The sequence below is a fragment of the Heteronotia binoei genome, chromosome 5 (assembly GCF_032191835.1).
Source record: "Heteronotia binoei isolate CCM8104 ecotype False Entrance Well chromosome 5, APGP_CSIRO_Hbin_v1, whole genome shotgun sequence".
Classification (NCBI taxonomy): Eukaryota; Metazoa; Chordata; class Lepidosauria; order Squamata; family Gekkonidae; genus Heteronotia; species Heteronotia binoei.
In genome coordinates this window covers 168555562-168574491 of record NC_083227.1, presented here as the reverse complement: position 1 = coordinate 168574491, position 18930 = coordinate 168555562, and the positions used below count along the sequence as shown (strand labels likewise).

Here is an 18930-nt window from a genome sequence, read left to right as displayed (position 1 = left end):
ACCTTGCTGTGGATCGAGGGAGAGCGGGATCCGATCGGGATAACCTCCACAGTAGGAGGAGAATGTGGAGTCAGCTGCGGCATATCCGATATGATGTCGGACGGAGCCGAGAGCTCAGCTGGGATGATCGGAGCCGAAGCCATCGGAGTGGAAACCGAGGCCGAAGTAGATGGGATCGGATTGCGGAGCTTCTTCGGAGCCGAGGCCGACGCAGCCAGATTACGTGGCTTTGGCGAATCCGGATGATGCGATTTTGGATCCGACTTCGGCGAGCCCGAATGCCGAGACTTCTTCGAAGCCTTATGGCCCTCAGAGTGTTTGGACGGTCTCTTGTCGGACTTATGCTTTTTTGCAACGTGCGAGGCAGCCGAATCTCCGGCTCGTTTTGGGGGAAGCGGCGAATCCGAGGTGGGCATAGGCCGAAGAGATTTCGCTAGCAAGAAGCTCTGGAGACTGGCCGCTCGATTTTTTTGCGCCTGTTTTCCGAAGCTGGCGCAATGGGAGCAGGTATCAACTCTATGTGATTCCCCCAGACAAAAAAGGCAATACGAGTGCCCATCAGAAGTAGGGATCTTCGACCCGCACTTCCGACACTTCTTAAACGTGATTTTCCCTTCCATACGCTCCGGACAGGGGAGGAAGGAAGGGGAGGGGGGGTAGAGGAGAGAAAGTAAGCGCAGAAATCGGTTTGGGTTTTTTTGTTTTTTTTATATTTTGTGGACAAAAAGGGAAAAGAATGAAGAAGGATTTAAAGAATTTAAAGAAGAATACAATACCGACAGGAAAAGACGAGCCAAAGAGAGGAGCGCAACAAGGTAGGTGTTGTCCGGGCGGCGGAAAGGAAGAAACTGAGTGGGAATGGTGCCTCCCCCTCGCTCCAGGCATGCGCAGTCGGTGCTGCTCCCCAGAGCGGGAGGGAAGTGCGCCAAAAAGCGCTATAGGCGAGCTATTAAAACTCCGAGGTACGGATCCGTTGCCTGCGGCAAGACCCATGTGTGGGACTGCACAGAGACCACAAAGAAGATTGGCAGGTTCCAGCGATCCAACAAGATATACAGCAGCTATAGTTAAGACTGTACTTAATATTTTCTTTCTTACACATTTGTTTTTACTAGGCTTCTCTCTTAAATTCTGATTGTTATTCTTTTTAAGACCACTCAAAAAAGTACCATTGAATTCATGTGGCATTAGCTTGCTAAGATGTGAGAGTCTTACTGCTGCAGACTTCTTTCATAAAATGTAAATGTCACTTTTCCTGTAGTTGGGTTGAACTATATGAGTTAAACTCATGTACACTGGAAAGCATGGGCAAATAGTCTTTGAGAGTAAATGGGACTGAATTCTATGAGTATCAAATTCAGGGACTGGGCTATGAAGGAATGCAACTCTTTAAAAAGCGTTTGAAGCATGCTGGTTGCCTATCTAATCCACATGAAGGGAACGTTTCTCTGAGAAAAAAGCTGTATCTTCATGTTGTAATCTAAGGCTGAAAACAGAAGATATTTTTCAAAGAGTCGAAGACAAAGAGGAAGTCCACTTTTTCATCTCTGGTGAACTGATATGGCTAGTTTTTGTATGATTTCAAAAACCTGGAAAAAATTTGGCCAGTGGTGGCAGTTGAACAAAAGAAAGGTATGCACACCATGGGAAGTGAAGCCTCTTTCAATTCATTGTAAACTATTCCTTCTCTGGCCCTTCAGATGCCCGTTTTGCCCCCGTTCTTACATAATTTCATTCTCTTCTTTATGGTATGATGAGGCAGTGGGGCTTTGCCTGACTAGGTAATGGGGCAAGAAAGATGGGAAACTGGAATCTTCAGAGCAACTGAAATAATTTCAACAGGATTGCTCCAAAAGAAAACAAGCTCACTATGTACGTTATCTAACGTTCACTCAAATGAACCCAGGTATGCTAAAAGCTATAGCCAAAGAGGCTGGATACAAGTTCTGCACTTGAGAACAGCTGTGGCAGCACACAGGATCTCCTAGCTCATCCCTTTACATTTTGCTTGAGATTTACTCTATTACACAAGGTGAGGAACTATATTGTTTATTGTCCCCTTGTTCATTTAGCTGTTATCCAGATTTAAAAGCTGGGTCTACAATCTGTAGGGGAGTCTGCAGATATTTCTGACAATACCTAAAGTTTTGTTAGTGTCCATGTAATTTGAAATTTGCACACAGGAGAGAAACTATGCTTAGCCCATACTACTTAGTAATCAGGAAGTCCAGAAACCCTTTTTATGCTTGCCAACAAAACAGGACCCTCAGGCCTGGTGTTTTAAGGCAAAGCCTCAAATGAGAAATTTAGATATTAAACAAGTAATACATTTTGCTGCAGTCTTTTAAAACAAAACTTCTGGGGCACAAATGCTTTCGTTTGACATAAATATGTATAGGTGGTTTTTCAAAGAATCTGAATGATACTGTACTTTATTGGTGGCTGCCAAAGGAGAGGGCTCAAAGAGAACTGGAAGGCAGTTCATTCCTGACCACTTCCTGTTGCTGACTCAGCTTGTGATCATGGGCATATTACTTCCCCTTCCTGTGCCTGTTTCCCATCGGTTACAGGGATGGCCGGAGTCGTCGTTGCCCATTGCCCTTGTGATTGCTGTATCTTATATTTGTTCCATTCTTGGGACCTTAGGAATCAAGAAAAGTAGGAATATTTGCCCTGTTTCAGTATTGTACAATGTAGATTAATGTGACTGAGTTAGAGTTTCTGAATCTAAGGAGGCGCACAAACCTAACATTGTTCTGAATGAGTTACAAGGTGGGAATGGGGACTATAGCTCCTACTTGCTTGAGCTTAACAGAAAACTGCATTATGGACCATCTGTGGCCTGTGCTATGTTCACATTGTTGTAATGATTTCATAGAGCACCACAAATTTGTAAACTTAAAGAGGGCATATGTAGGTCATTTCATAGAAAAAGAGGTGCCAAAGCTCATTAGCATAACTCATTTGCATATGCCACACACCCCTGACATCACTGGAAGGTGCACTAAATGATATCAGCTCAGCATCTACCTTAAAATACTTCTGGAATTATAATTGTCATAATAAAATCTTAGTCCCATGATACTTTGAAAATAACTTTCTCCTATGTGGCCACAGTGGCATGAGGAAGATTTCCATCTGTCTGCGTTATATGTTTTGGTTATTTTCCCTTTTTTTGTGGGGAAAGATATTAGAAAGTTTGTCAAATCTTAAGAGTTCAAGGAAATTCTCACGGGTGGTTGAACAATGGAGCCCAGAAGCAAGTATTTGGGAGGTGGGGTAAGAAAGAAAGAGCACAATAAAATTCAGATGTTCCAGAGCTCTGCTCTTGTGAGCTCCTGCCCAAAATGAGACCTGGAGGGCAAAGTTTTATATTGTCACCTAACTCACTAGGACTATCCAGAATAGAAGAGTAAAGAGTGCTATGGACTTCTCTGTTAGCAGCCATTAAGTTCAAAGAGTTGCATTTCTTCCTTGCTGCAGGCACAAAAAGGATTATCATTAATAGCACCAGCATAATGCCTGTTGCTGTGAGGGGGAGGGGAGGACTTGTGCATTGCAAATACCTATTATAGTGTAGTGGTTTTCTGAGCATTGGTGCAAAGCTGCTCAGGTGGGGGTGGGGGGGTAGGAGGAATTTCGGAGAACCAAGCCTGCTTCTAGTTACACAGTCTAGTCTCTTTATCTGCATAGTTCCATCCTGGCTTTTGGTTATGCTAGAATATAATCATATTTTGGAAACTGACTTTTATCATTTACGTCGCATCAGTAGTGTGTATGGGGCTCAGAGCAAGGAAAGTGCTGGAAGTGTCAGCCGTTAACACCAAATTGTTGGTTTAGCCATGGAGAATGGATTCCGTAAGAAGGGTCAAGCGATGTTTGTCAAGAATGGCCCTCGAGCAGATGGGAGTCATGGAATGGAAAGACGTGGCTTCACTTGAGTTAGTCAAGCTGACTGCTTCATGAATGATAGATCGTTGTGTTCATTGTGAGGCCTGCCATAGCCAAGAGACAGAAGTGAGTCTGCTAGGTGTAACTCCATAAACTATAAAGTATTTCAGACTGAGTGTAGAATAACCCCCCCCCCACACACACACACATTTTTGTATTTTGGTTTGTTTTTTTTCCCTCATGTCAATGCAATCTCCAAAAAGAGAATACAGGGATTACGATCTCTGTTGCTGCGAGATATCAGCAGTGGCTTTTATAATAGTTAAGTGTAATAGGCGGATAAGATTTCAGCCCCCCTGCTCTAAGAAACTAGTTTTTCCATGTCTGGCACCTTCATGTCTTAGCCACAGAATTGGGCAGCAGCTGATCCTGACTTTCTCCTTTATAAACATCAGCTTATGTTTTGTTGCTTCATCGTGTCATGTGCACTTGGGCCTCGGCCACATAGGCAAGTAATGGAAACGCAACCAACTCAGCAAGAGGCCATTTCAAGCACGGGCTCTCTTCCTTACATTTCTTAGGGAAATCTGGGCTGCAGCCCCAGGCCAGTCTCGGGTGAACGGCAGGCTACGTGCAAGGAAGTCAGCGAGTTCTGCTCAGGAAAAGCAGCGCCGCCTGATCGCGGCCGCGTTTACTCGGAAGTAAGCCATTCCACGGCGCTTACCTCCATGCCCAGGTCGGTGGCCTCAAGCGTGCGGTGCAGGACTGCGGGGGAAGCGCGGCCCGAACTAAAGGAGCGGCAGCCTGCGGCTTCTCCCCCGCCTCCCGCGCCCTTTCTCTAGAGTCGGCTCTGCAGGCTTCTCATTCTTTCCGCGCTCCCATTTCGCCGCTGCAAGCGACACAGGCCGGGCTGGAGCAGGCGGCGCGGGCAGGTCCCACCTTTGGGGGCAAGCGGGCCCGCCCGGCTGGAAGCTCGGCCCTTTGGAGAAAGTTCGCTGCCACTTCCCGGCGGGAGCCCCGGAGCAGCGTGGCGCGGCCGCGAAGGGGACGGAGGGAATTCTGCTGCTCCACCTTAAGCGGCCGGGCGGCAACAGCGCCTCCTTAAGCGGCTGCGGGTCCCGCTCGGGCGGTGGTGGAGGCGGCGGCGGCGCGTGCGGCGGGGGGAAGGGAGCGAGGGAGGGAGGGAGGAGCTCGCGCTGCCCGGACCAGCCCGCGCGCCACCGCTTCTTCCTCGAGCGGGAGCGGCACTAGCGGCGGCGCCTGCCGGGCCGAGGGCTGAGGCCGAGGCGGAGCGGCGCCGGGGGAGGCGGCAGCAGCATGGCCGGGCCCCCGCCGCCGCCCCCGGGCCAGGAGGCGCCGCGCTACCAGGAGTGGATCCTCGACACCATCGACTCGCTGCGCTCCCGCAAGGCGCGCCCGGACCTGGAGCGCATCTGCCGCATGGTGCGCCGCCGCCACGGCCCCGAGCCCGAGCGCACCCGCGCCGAGCTCGAGAAGCTCATCCAGCAGCGCGCCGTGCTCCGCGTCAGCTACAAGGGCAGCATCTCCTACCGCAACGCCGCGCGCGTCCAGCCGCCCCGCCGAGGGCCAGCGCCACCCCCCGCCCCCGCCGCCAGCCCCGCCGCGCCCCGCGCCTCCCAGCGCGCAGCCCCGCCGCCGCCGCCCCCGCCGCCGCCCCCGCCGCCCCCTCCCCGCCGCACCGCCCGCGAGCGCCCGCCGCCCGCCCCGGCCCCCGACGAGCCCGCCCCCGTCAGCCTGCGAGAAATCGTGCGCTACTTCGGCGGCGACGGCGCCGCGCCCGCAGGCGGCAGGGTGACTCGAGGCCGAGCGCAGGGGCTGCTCCAGGAGGAGAGGAGCCGCTCGGGCGGCGGCGGCGGCGGCGGGGGCGGGGGCGTCTCCTTGCCCAGGGCCGAGAGAGGCGCGCAGGCGCGGCCCCCCCATGCCCGCCCGCCCAGGAACAAGGTGAGGGGGAGGGGAGGGGGACAGGTGAGCGGGGGGAGGGGCGGCGCCCAACCCCCTCCCCCCCGGGGGGCGCGGGCAGGTGTGCGGGGGGGCGCCTTTGCAGCGGGCCAGGAGCGCGTCTGGCGGCCGCTTGCAAAGTCTTGCCGGAGCCCCGTCGGCGCGCGCGGGCCTTGCAAACCTGCGCGTGGCTCCCGAGGAGCAGCAGGCTGGCGCCGCCGATGCCTCTGCTCTGCTCTGCTCTGCCGCTGGCGCCGAACAAAGAGGCCGCTTGTGCCTGGGGAGGGCGGGCTCCGAGGTCGGCGGGGTCAGCGCCGAATAAGTGCAAAGGCGATAGGCTGCGGGAGCGCAAGGGGACGCGTCACGGGGCATTGCTCCGGAGGGCTGGCCGGCTCTTCTAGGCCAGGAAAGAAAGGGCCGGGCGTTTGCCAAGCGCAAGGCACCATTGCTGCCTGCTCCAAAACAAGCCCTCTTGTTTTAAGGGTTTGCTAAACTTTTTGGGACACGAGCCTGGCAATGTGAAGGTCCTGTCATTCCAGGCAGATTTACTTTCCATAATAAGATGCGGGCATGTTGGGGATCTTGGCTCGCTTCATTTGTAGTATTTTTCTTGGATCAGAAGATGCTTTTTTTCCCCCAAGAACCTGTTGAGCATGCCATGGTAACACCGTGGCCTTTGGTCCCAGGGCATTGTCCGTCTCAAGCAGCGTAGGTTGAAAGAAAAAATTAAAATGCTGCGGCGCAAGAAGGACCGCATTTAAGGTTGCACTGTAGTTTGGACACTGATTAGGGCTCGGAAAGATTTGCAGTCAAGGTGGCTAAGAATTGGGGTGATGAACTTGTGGCGCCGTGAAAGAGGCTCAGGGATTTTGTCTTTCTGATGTCCGTAGAAGGCAGGTGAGGAGGCAAAAGGTGAAGAGGAGGAAGAAGAGGAGGAAGATGAAGACGATGAAGTATCCACCATGTCTGAAGGTTCAGAGGTGGCCCAAGATTATGAAGCTAGCAACTACAGCCGATCGGGGATAGGCCAGGTGAACGGGGACTGTAAGGACAGCAAGCATGGCGGGAAAGAGATCCCACCCAGCAGTGCCCTCCCCAGAGACCTGCGCTCCGTTGAGGAGCACTCCTTGAGCAAAGGATCTGAGCATCCCCACCATGAAGGAAGCGAGCGATGTCATACCAAGGCCTCTTGGCCTGGAGAAAGTGCCTGTCAGCATCTGGGGGGCAGCAAGAAGGATGGCAGCACCTATCAGCAGCCTGACAGAGCAGGTACGGGCCGGGCAGCTGGAAGCAGGAGTGGGCTGGAACTAATGAGCATAATTGGGAAGGTTTCCATCTTTTCAGGAGATGGGGAAAGAGAGCTGTGTGGCAAAGAAAAAGATCCTGATAAGGCCATTCTTTGAGTAAGTGGTTTTTCTTGCACCCTGAGAGAATTCTTTAACCAGGTTCTAAAAACTCTAGCTGTGAGTCCAAGACTATGGTAGCAAATGGTACGGAAGGAGACTGGGGTGTTGGATAGAAGGCACTGGCAGAGTGTGGGCTGGGAATTGAAACTGACCTGGCTGGTATTCTTCCCAGAGGGATACTGGTGTTAGTCTGCTGTGGCAAAATATAACAGAAGGCCCACTGGCACCTAACAGCATTAATTCCAGCATGAGCTATTGTGAGTCAGCGCTCACTTCTTTTTGTTCTTCGCAGCCTTAGAAAGGCCAAAAGAAACCCCCGCCCTTGTGCTTCATACCTTTTCTGGTTTCATCCATGAACTGTTGTGTTGAGCTAGAGCAAGACCACTTCCTGTTTTTCTTTCTCCTGCAGTGTCACCAGCTGTTGCAGGTACTGAGCCTTCCGTGCCCTCCTCTCCTGGGAGACCTGGCATTCAGGCAGATGGGAGACCCTTCAGCTGCACGTAAGATTTGCCCAAGTGCCAGAACCTCTTAATAAGGATCTACAAGTAATTTGAATTCCCCTCCACTGTTGTTGTTGTTCTGACTATAGCAAAAGGAAGCAGACTCCCTTCGCCCATTCAGTGGGTACAGGTGGCACCTGGAGAAACTTGCAAGACTAGCTCATCACCTGGCCTTGCCCTGGATGTACAGAAATAAGGCAGGAGTTGTGACCGCACTAACCAGTAGCAGGTGGCAGCAGCACGAAGTTTTTAAGAGCAAGTGGCAGCCGCATCTCTCACCTGTCGCATGGTCTGGAAACAGAAGTTACTGTCTGAGTGAGGAGTTGCAGCTGCCCAAAACAGGCCCATGTATGGTGGTGGCAGTAGTATCCTGTCTGTTTTCTGGAACCATGAGATAGGATGGGGGGGGGGTGCTAATCATGCATGTTTCTGCAGCTGCCACTGCTTGTACTGTCTGTTGGAGGAAATGAGCCTTCTCTTTTCTGGATTCCACAACAAGTGGAATGTGGCTGAAATGCTTGCATAGCCTGACTGAGGAGGTAATGCAGTGTGCTGATACGATTTGAGGCCTTCCTGTTGGAAATATTCCCTCTCGGGGCGGGGGGCTTAATGTAGGCTGGCTGTCACTTTCTACAAACTGCTTGCATGACTGATTCAAATCACGTCCGTATATCAGCTAGATCCTTGTGCTTATGTTCTTTTTTCATGCTCACCTACTGGCAAGTGGTCCCAGAAACCTATGTGGGTCTGAATTCTTTCTCTCCTTTTTCATCTTCCTCCTCTTAGCTCAGTGAAGGAGAAACCTTCTGACCCTGTGGAATGGACAGTCAGTGATGTTGTGGATTATTTCACAGAAGCTGGGTTTGCTGAGCAAGCATCTGCCTTTCAAGAGCAGGTGAGAACCTACTAAGAGGAAGATTTGGGATTTATATTAAAACTGAACTCTGAGCAACTGTAATGTCCTGGCAGCCCAGGCCTTGCGATCTCAGAGAACAAGGGTTGCAAGGGCTGTATGCCTTAAAAATGAGATGTAAACTTATCTCAAAACAGAAGTTGCCACAGCTTTTCTCACATATGACAATCTTGCATTGACAATCTTATAAGAGACACATTCCAGTTCTTGAGTCATCAACCTCGCCCTACCCTTCTGCCTCCCCTCCCCCATTTTTTAAATAAAAAAAATAAACTTTATTTAATCAAAAAGCATCATAACAATAGAATAAAAATTAACCAAAGGTAAGAAGCAAAATGTGCAATTAGACAAAGTGAAAGGAGCATCTCAACATAGAGCAAATAAACAAACTTGCAAATAGAGTAGACTTGGGTGATAATAAAAAGTGTTAACATAAACAAAGCCTTGTAATGGACCGGTGGTCAAAATAAGGTACCATAGGACAATAAATATGCCAGAAATAAATAACCATGTGGGGTTGCCTGAGACAAGAGGGAAGGGATGTATGATTGAAGAAGGCAAATAAAGAGAAAATAAATTAAATTTAAAATGTAGCCAAGAGTGATATGTCCAATTTGATGGAAGAAGTTCATGCTGTGACTTAAAATCCAGAATAGGAGCCCACGTGGAAACAAATCTGTCATGGGGGGTCATTGGAGCCGGAGTGAGCATTCTCCACAACTGTTGAAATTTTCTGCATGACAAATTGATCCCATATTTTGTCAAACAACACCTGCCGAGTTGGGGGTGAGGAGGATTTCCACAACGACACAATTGTGAGATGTGTGGTAGCTAAAAGAATATGGATTAAATCTTTTATTATGAATATTTGCAGTCGACTCATCTCATAAATCTAAAAGAAGAAGTTCAGGGGACAAAGGCAGTAGTCGTGAAGTTATTGAAAAGATTTGTTATAGAACATCCAACCAAAAATGTTGAATAAGGGGACATTCCCACCAGCAGTGTAGATAGGTTCCAACAAGACTGCAATTCTTCCAGCAGTGTGGACTGAGTTGAGGATTGAGCTGATGAAGTTTCCTTGGAGAAAAATACCAGCATGTCAAGATCTAAAAGAACTGTATTTTAATGATGAAAATTGAAGAAGAATTTGTAGGGGAATTCCAAATTTTCTGCCATGAGGTAGGATTAATATTTCTATTAAGATCTTCCCAAGCTATCTGATAATATAGGGCGTTTTTGCACTTACCTTAAGCCGGAGCGATGTCCCTCTTCACCGCGCAGCGTCTGCACGGTTTTCGCACTAATTGCTCCGGAGCACCTGGAAGAGCCGCAAAGTCCCGCGGCTTTTGCGTCGCAAATGTAAACCAGTTTTTGGCGGTTTACATTTGCGCCGCAAAAGCCGCAGGACTTTGCGGCTCTTCCAGGTGCTCCGGAGCAATTAGTGCAAAAACCGTGCAGACGCTGCGCGGTGAAGAGGGACGTCGCTCCGGCTTAAGGTAAGTGCGAAAACGCCCATAATGGAGAAGACTCTGATTTGATCAAGATTTTGTTAGAAGCCCTTTGATAGGTGCAGATGTTGTAGCCAAAAGTGTTTCAAACTTTGTGTGAGACCTGTTAAAAGTTCCTAAATTTGAGAGGTGTTCAATCATTTTTCAGTTGTACATAGCGAAGCCAAGGGATATTTTTATATAGTAATCTGTCAAAATGAGATTTTGCTCTGAATCTGCCATTGGGAGGTCTACTAGTCGATTAATGGCTGCTTGTGACCAGTCCTAAAAGGCACCAGGAACCATACCAGGCAAGAACCAGGATTGATTTGTAAATACAGAAAATGGGGAAATATCAGGAGCCAAAAAGGTCTTTTTTCTATGCCAAAGTTGTAACATAGTCCATAGAAAAACATCATGCTGTAGTGATCTAGGATGACAAGTCCACGGGAGCCAGAAAATCTCTTTCAAACGTTGAGGAGCAACAGAAGATTGTTCAATAAGCATCCAATCCACCAATGCAGCAGAATTACAGATATGCATAATATTAGCAAGGATAGAAGCTTGATGATAAAATTTCAAAAAGGGTAAATCAAGACCTCCCAGAAAGAAAGGCCTGTGCAATGTTCAAAAGTTAAATTCGTGGTTTCTTATAGGCCCATAAGATAAAATGCATTGCCAGTTGTTAAACGATGATTCCCGAATGAAGATTGGGAGTGCCCATGAGAGGAATAAGAACTTGGGCAAAACAAAGTTTTTGATTAGATGGATGCGATCAGGAAGAGACAGCTGTTTATCCTTAATATCTGAAAACAACTTGTCAAAATTGCACCTTGTTAACTCTTTGATGTTAACGGGAATTTTCACACCAAGATATATCTCCATGTGGATGTGCACCATGTTAAAAGGGGAAATTTGCTTAATTGAGCTCATTGTAAGTGAGATAAATAGACTGGATATATTTCTGATTTTGAAGAATTGATACGAAGTCCAGACAGTGAACCAAATTTATAGAGAATCTTGTGAATCACCGGAAAGGAGCATAGGGGATCAGAAACATACGAAGTAAAATCATCAGCATATAGACTGATTTTGTGTTCTTTTTCTCCTATCCATACACCTGAGAAGGTTGTATTACGTCTAAGCTCTTCAGCTAGCGGCTCAAAGGCAATAGCAAAAAGAAGGGGTGAGAGAGGACACCCTTGCCGAGTCCCCCTGGTTGGATAAAATACCGATGAGTTAGAGCCATTCACCCATACTCTAGAATTGGTTTCTGCATAGATTGAATTAAGAGTGCGGAGAAAATTTGGGCCAAAGCCCAAACTTCAGGCAGACATTTTTGGAAAAAGTAAGTGGTGCATGTACCTTCATTCAGTTTTATATTTCACATTTGGTATTGGTTTTCACCAAATACATGTTCAGTTTTTTAAAAACTGTAGCTTTGAAGGTGCAGAGTTCCGAGCCACCCATCATTGTGCACACAGAACTGGCTTCTGCTGTAGAGCTGCAGAACCATTTTCCTTGAGATCAGCCTTGGAAGGGTATGGATGCATCTGTTTCCAGAATGCAGTGGTTTCAGTATTTGTTTGTGTACCCTTAGAATTCTGTCCTTTCCATTTTGTCCACCCTAATCCTCCAAGCAGGTGGGTCTTTGGACCACTCTTTGAGAGCCTGTTTGGTGTAGTGATTAAGAGTAGCAGACTCTAATCTGCAGAGTCGAGTTTGATTCCCCACACCTCCACATGCAGCCAGCTGGGTGACCTTGAGCCAGTCGCAGGTCTCTCAGAACTCTCTCAGCTCCATCTACCTCACAGAGGAAGGGAAGGAGCTTGTAAGTCACTCTGAGTGAAGAGCAGGGTATAAATCTTACTCTTCTTCATCCTCTTGTTTTGAATGTTTGGGGAAGGGTTCAAGTGATGGAACATCTGTTTTGCATGGAGAAGGCCCCGGGAATAATCTCTAGCATCATCAGTTAAAAGGGTCAGGTATCAGGTGGTGTCAAAGACACAAACAGACCCTGGAGAGTTCATTGCCTGTCAGTGTATATAACTCTAACCTTGAAAGAGCGATGTTACCAAGCGTTTTTGTTGGGGAGGGGATGTTCTATAGTTCTGTGTGGATTTGGTTCTGCAGCCCCTTCTTCTTAACCAAGGCTTGGCCCTGGCACTCACTGATGATCTTGCCCACAGCATCTGTGGCAGAGGCCAAACTCAAGTTACAGTTCTATTCTTCAGGGTTTCTGCACACAGATTTATTTTTATTTACTTAAAACATTTTTATGCCACCTTTGTACTCCAGTCAGATCCCCAGAGTGAAAAGCATAAAAACTTCAAACCATTTGAACATTAAAATAGCATTTAGAAATATTTAAAACAGTTTAGTGGAAACATATAAATGCACAACAACAAAACTAGGGAGGAGGAGAGCCTATAAGAGCTACTGCGGGTACGACAAAGTCTTCCTTTGATGGCAGAAGACAACAGACAAATCTCCCTGGAGAAGGAGTTCCAGAGTTCTTTTGCCACATCAAAGAAGGCCCTTTCTCCGATTGCCACTGTCTTGCCTCAGATGCTGGGGCACCCAAAACAGGGCCTCCGCAGGTGACCAGAGTGGATAAGATGTACAACACATGGGCTGGGTGCATTATTTAGCCTTTCTTGCTTTAGAGCCATGCTGCAGCATGTCCTACTGTAACTATTAGGATCAGCGGAGAGTGTTGCAATGGTGGCTACCCAAATATGAATCTCCTTCTGCCTAAAGGATTGCAGAAGTCTTAAGTATTTTTTGGAGACAGAATCCTTAGGTTGGTGTTTCCTTTGGTTACTGGGCATGAAGCCCATGGAGTTGTGTTAATTTTTAATGAAAATAATGCAGCTATGATAAAACGTATTACTAACTGAGGCGTTATGGGATGTTGCGAACGTCTGTAAATTTAAGGAACAATTGCAACCATCTATGTTTTAGAATGCCTGGCCTACCACGTTCACAAGCTAGATGTCCTCTCCTTACCCCTTTCAAGTTAGCTCGTTTTGGAACTTTGTCGTCGCCTTTCCTGCGCCCGCTTACTCTAATCTTTTGTGCTCGTGCTGCTCCCCCTGCAGGAGATCGATGGGAAGTCTTTGTTGCTGATGCAGCGCACTGACGTGTTGACAGGCTTGTCTATCCGTCTGGGACCCGCACTCAAGATCTACGAGTATCACATCAAAGTGCTGCAGCAGTGTCACTTCGAGGAGGACGAGGGAGACTCCTTTATGGGCTGAGGCGAATAAGTACAGCTTGCAAGGGGGGGGGGGGCGGGGAGAGGAGGACTGCGCCAGTTGCTGCTGTCTCAGCCATTTCGGCCTTCCTCTGCCTCCGTGCGAGCAAGACTTCAGTTGAGAATGGCAAGAACTTTGATCGGACATTGCGAGAGGAGGGGGCAGAAATGATGACCCCCAGCTTTGTGGCTTTTGTATCCTGATTGCCCAGAGAGAGAAAGAGTGAGAAGGCCAGGGTGGGAGGACTGCAAAAACCCTTTCCTTCTCCCATCCTGTGTGTGTTGTAACCCCCCCCCCCCCCAGCTTCTCACTCCCCATAGTGCATTGTCTGTTTCGGGAAAGGGTGGAGAGATGCTGTTCTTCTCTCTGCTCCCCAGCTCAATTTAATGGAGATAACTTGTGCTTCAGCACCTCCCAGCCTCCCACAGTAGCGCTTGAGGGTTCCGGCTGCTCCCTCCCTTCTTGATGTGATGGGCAAGGCAGAAGGTTTTAATCAAGTATCTTTTTATTCTCTTTTTCTGTTTGTTAGGCTCTTTCTTCCAATTTTCATGGTTGTTGCTTGGAGTCAATTGCTTTTTATTTTTTTTTTCCTTCTCATTTTTTTAAAAAATATAAATATTTAAATTGAAAAAAATATACCTTGGTTTAGTATTTCCGCATCTATTGGACCTCTGGAGGGGACATTGGAACAGCTAAAATTAATCAGTGTCTAAGGGAGGTGGAAGCTCTCAGTCCAGTATTCAGCTCTAGAGGGTAGTTATCTGGTGGCGTTTGCCAATATGTTTTTAACAAGAGAGAGATCTAGGAAATGACAATAAGAATGGAAGGCTTTATGATTAGTCGAGAGCTGGGAGAAGATCCCAGAAGATCGGGTTCAACACGTATAATTGTAATTATCCAGGAAAATTGAGTTTGTTTGGGTTCCTTAAATGCACATTGCCTGTGCAGTAGCTATTGCACAATCACAGAAAAGTCTGAAATGAAATGTTTGGAAGAGGGCTGTTCACGGCGGTGCAGTTAACATTGTGCGTGTGGCTCGGCTCGTATTGTATTCTTATGAGAGCTGTTACAGATTATATTGGCAGTGTAAAAACTTTGAGGACTAAAGAAGGAATAGGAACTGATTGGTAGCCCTGTTCTTTCTTTCTTTCAGAAGAAAATATGGTTCGCTTGTTTAAAACAGACTGAGCCCATATAGGTAAATTGTAACACCAAGAGTAGGTGGCAGGGGGGAATATCCATAGTAAAATAGTTTCTTTGCACACTGGCAGAATGAGATGTAATGGAGTGGCCCTGTATACAGAATATGAGCTTTCTTGGTTATACTGAGAACACAATGCACAAAATCTTGTTGCTTGCAAAGCCTCTGTATATAGCAGCTTGAAACACCCTTTAAAAGAATGTAGGAGCTGGAACTTCTCAAGATCATTGAGAACCTCTAAACCGCAACTGCCAGGGTTCATTGTTCAGCAGCCATGATCAATGATTGGCTACATTTAAAATATGGGCATGCTGGTGAATACAGCAGTGTTACAGTCAGTGGGTAAGGGGCACTGCCACCCTGCTTATTTGTACCCCAGAAACAGAGTACTACAGATAGGTAAGCAGAGAAATTCCATATGCATGTCTGGAGCAAATGCCCAGCTAGACAGGAGCACACTGAAGTGAAATTCTCAAAAAAGTTTTTGAAACCATGAGGGCTAGAAACTTATTGTTTGAATTTAAGCAGAGATTAATGTTGTAGCACAAAAGTGCCTCGGGGCTTACATACTGGTTGCATGTTGCCCCTTATTGCACAGGATCCTATTATTTTGTCCAGAGCTGGGAATAAAAAAAAAATAATCAAGATTCTTGGGTTCTAAGAACTTTTACCCATTTTTTTTCTGTGTTGGTAACCAGATGTTTACGATTGGTGTTAGGAAATAATATGCTGTAGGGCCATGAAATTACATGGCACTTCCTTATTATGCACAAACACCCCTAAGCTTATGTATGACAGTTGATTATCCAGGTTAAAATGAATATATGGAGGCCCCGTTCTTCATATAGGAATCTGGTTTTGTTTGGGATTATTTAATTTATTTATGTTTTTTATCTAGGGTTTGCAATAGTTGCATGTGATATTGAAAGTGGGTGTAGAAAAGCATAAGAAACACATACACATAAGGGGTGTGGTGTAGCAGTTGAGTGTTGTACTAAGATCTAGAGAACAAGGTTCGAATCCTCACTCTTTTGTGGAAGCTCACTTGCGTGACCTTGGGCCAGTTTCACACATTCAAACCAGTCCACAGGGTGGTAGTTGTGAGGAATGAAATCAAAGTGGGGAAAACGAAGTTGAAAGCTGCTTTGGGTCCCACTGAGGGGGAAGCACGGTGTGAATAAGTAAAGGCAGGGTTGAAGAGAGGTCTTCACACTGCTGTAGTGGGCTGGAGCCTGTTGAATGAGTTCGTCTTGTAAATGTACCATTTCCAAAGTCTTGCACCAAATTTCCATGCTTACCTGGTCTGGTAATGGGAAAGGCTTACAGATTTTTTGGAAACTGCTCAAAATCGTCAACATTTTTTTTTTTACCCCCATAAATGTCAATCAAATGGACCAACTGTTTCTCCTTGGACATCTACCAAGTGAATTGTTGTACTTGTACCTCCTCCCTCCAGCATGCACTTAATACATTCCTTTTAGGAAGCAAAACTAGCTCAGGCCCCACAAGCAGGCGTGGGGGAGAGCAAGGTGTTCAAGTGGTTGATGCTGCTACAGAAGCAAAATGCTGCAGATTCAGATGATGAAAGTGAACAACTACAAGGAAGGATGGAAAAGCCAAAGCTTGGCTGTGCTGGTGGTCGTCGTACTTTGGATCAGTGATCAGGTTGCCATTCAAATGCCCAGGATTTTTTATGAGCATCTACTTGAAATGACGCAGCCCTAACCACCAAAATGGACAGGGGATATTTAGGAAGCTATAATTTCTGACAGACCAGCTTGGAAAATTTCCATATGCAGTGACGGTAATATGATTTTTGCCGATTTCTCGCCTGTCACAGACCACCAGCTTATCCCCCAAGTTAGAAAGTCCCCCGTCCCCCAGCAGCAGCACCGGGGGCGGGGGGGGGGCATTTTGCACTGAAATAGAATGGGAGGAAGTAGATATGGCTGAAAAACTTGGATCCAACGTGGATTTATGTGCACACAGCTTTCCTACTGTGCATCATATCCCTGTTTGAATAAGATGGTACTTCAGGGGCAGTCTTCAGCTGTACATGGCTCATCTGTAGTTCTGCGCCTTTAGATAACCCATATTTAATTGCCAAATGTGTTTGAGGCCATCAGGTAAGGGGGCTGAAATTCAGTAGCGGTGATTTTTAGAGAGTCCAGAATTCACACCGTTACTGTTATTCTGCTGTGCGCTGCTTTTGTTAACCAGAAAATACTCCAGCTCAAAATGGGTATTTTATCAGTGGGCATTAGCCACATCAGCTACATGCATTGTGCTTCTGAACCTCAGTTGCTGGCCTAGAAAGGAAGGGGACAGTGTGTTGGATTCCTGCAGACTCTGGCTAGGCACTGTAGCATCCAAAATACTAGATGGCAAACCACCCCGTAAAAAGTCTGCCATGAAAACGTGAAAGCAATGTCACACACACACACACCCCGAGTTGAAAACGACTGCTGCTTGCACAGGGGACTGCCTTTGCCTTTATGGACCTTTCAGTTAATCCAGCTGCTCTTGAAATTTCTTACTCTGAAGCTTCATGTTTTTAGTAGCAAACAATAGTGAGTAGAGATGGGCACAGACCTGAACCCGAGCCAAAGTCCAGGCTGGACTTTGCCTGGTTCAGAGTTCATGAGCTGAGGTTCACGGAAGGTGCCTTCCCTGGAACACTCCCCAAGCTTTTCTGCTTGGTTCCGTTAATGCGTTTGGCACACCACTTCTGGGTGAGGTCTGGCTGCGCCCCTGGCATGCCCATGTAATCCATGATGTAAACGCCCGGATGTGGCTAATGCAGGTGGGGCCTGCTGCCACCTGAACCAGCTCAGTTCAGGTGGATGTTTTGTTCAGGGGTTTAGTCCAGGGCCACTTCATTTGCAAGCCCCAGACCCAATCAGGGTTTCCCAGTCTGTGCCCATGCCCACTGCTGAGGAGGGAGCCTGTGAAAGGAAGCTACTCTGGGGAGTACGAGAAGGGAGTGTCTGTTGCTTTCTCCTGAAAAATGGTTGAGCACTTTTATCCCACCCTGCTAGTACTTTGAGCGTTCATGCCTTAAGCACACACATGAAGTTGCAGTTGGAGTTAATATACCGCCACTCTTTTGGTGCACCTGAGAGATGGCTTCCTACTGCCCTCTGCTTGAGCGATCAGCCTTTTTGCAGTTGTGTGTTTCCATGCTAGAAAAACAGTGGAAGGGTTTGATTGGTAGATTATTTGTAACCACTGGCTAATGCATATTGACTCATTTGTTCAGTCAGATATGGCACACTGTGGTGTTGAGATTTTGCTGACTGTGTTTCCTTCGCCCCTGGGCTCATGTGTAGCTTTTTGTGCTCTACAGGCAACCCCAGCAGACTTCTCCTGGCTCACACCCAGTGCTGCTTGCCACACAGTCATAACTACAGTGGATTTGCTTCTGGGTCTTAGAAATGATTAAAAATAATAAACCAAGGACAGGAAAATCCTCCCACAGCTTTTCTATTCACCTTATGCCAAGGCAGTCCTTTCCAGGAGACAGGGAAAGATGCAAGCTGCACATCACATAAAATGTAAGGTTTTTAGGCTGTGCCAAGTGTTCGAATCTAGCATACAGTGTTATGAAGTAAAGCTGCACAGGAACAGGAGAGCAAAGGGAGATGGGGAAGTTGGCTCCTGCCACAAAGGCGTTGCAAGTTCTCACAGATGCTGTTATGGACTTTTAAAAAGTGATCAGCTTTACTTTTCAGGAATCTGCTAGATCATTCCAGGAAAGAGTTCACAGTTTCCTCCCGCACGTGATTTGCTGCATAAATCCATTTTGCCTCCTCTAACGCTCTTGCCAAGGAAGACTATTGAAAGTGAAAAGGTGAGCAAGCCTATCCTAGCCGTGGACACCTGCAGCCTGCTCTTGGCCTGTGCCTGTGTTTTGCTTCTGTTTCATCCACCGTCATGTGAAAGTGCAAACAAAACTAAGTTGCTCTTGTGGGAAGGAGAGGACCTTTAGGGCAACATTCCCCACTCAGCTTCAGTCCAGGAAGCGTATCTGCGCTTTTATCAATTAGGCCAAGGTGGGTGCCAGAGCAAGTATGTCAGCTTCAGCCACTGTGAGTCATAAATCCTGTTCCTTTTCATAGTACATTGTGCCCCACCGAGCAAACGAGAAGTCCCCAACTCTAAATGGTGTATTTTTAAAAACAGACAAGGCAGGTGAAAACACTGGAGGACAGCAAAAGAAGTCTCTTACTGGAAGGAACAAGGTCTCGCCTACAGGGAGATGGCATGAATGTTTATGGGACAGGACGGAGGCTGGCTGGTAACTAGAAAGTTTAAAA

General features: G+C 47.4%; 1 protein-coding gene across 1 annotated transcript; it reads left to right on the top strand.

The window, feature by feature from the left end:
* The first annotated feature begins 5177 nt into the window (after positions 1 to 5177).
* On the top strand, positions 5178 to 15462 carry SAMD1 (sterile alpha motif domain containing 1). The gene is made up of 5 exons (XM_060240683.1): positions 5178 to 5853; positions 6741 to 7119; positions 7666 to 7756; positions 8543 to 8651; positions 13258 to 15462. The coding sequence occupies exons 1-5, from the start codon at positions 5209 to 5211 to the stop codon at positions 13414 to 13416; spliced, it is 1383 nt and encodes a 460-aa protein (XP_060096666.1). The 5' UTR covers positions 5178 to 5208; the 3' UTR covers positions 13417 to 15462.
* Positions 15463 to 18930: the final 3468 nt, after the last annotated feature.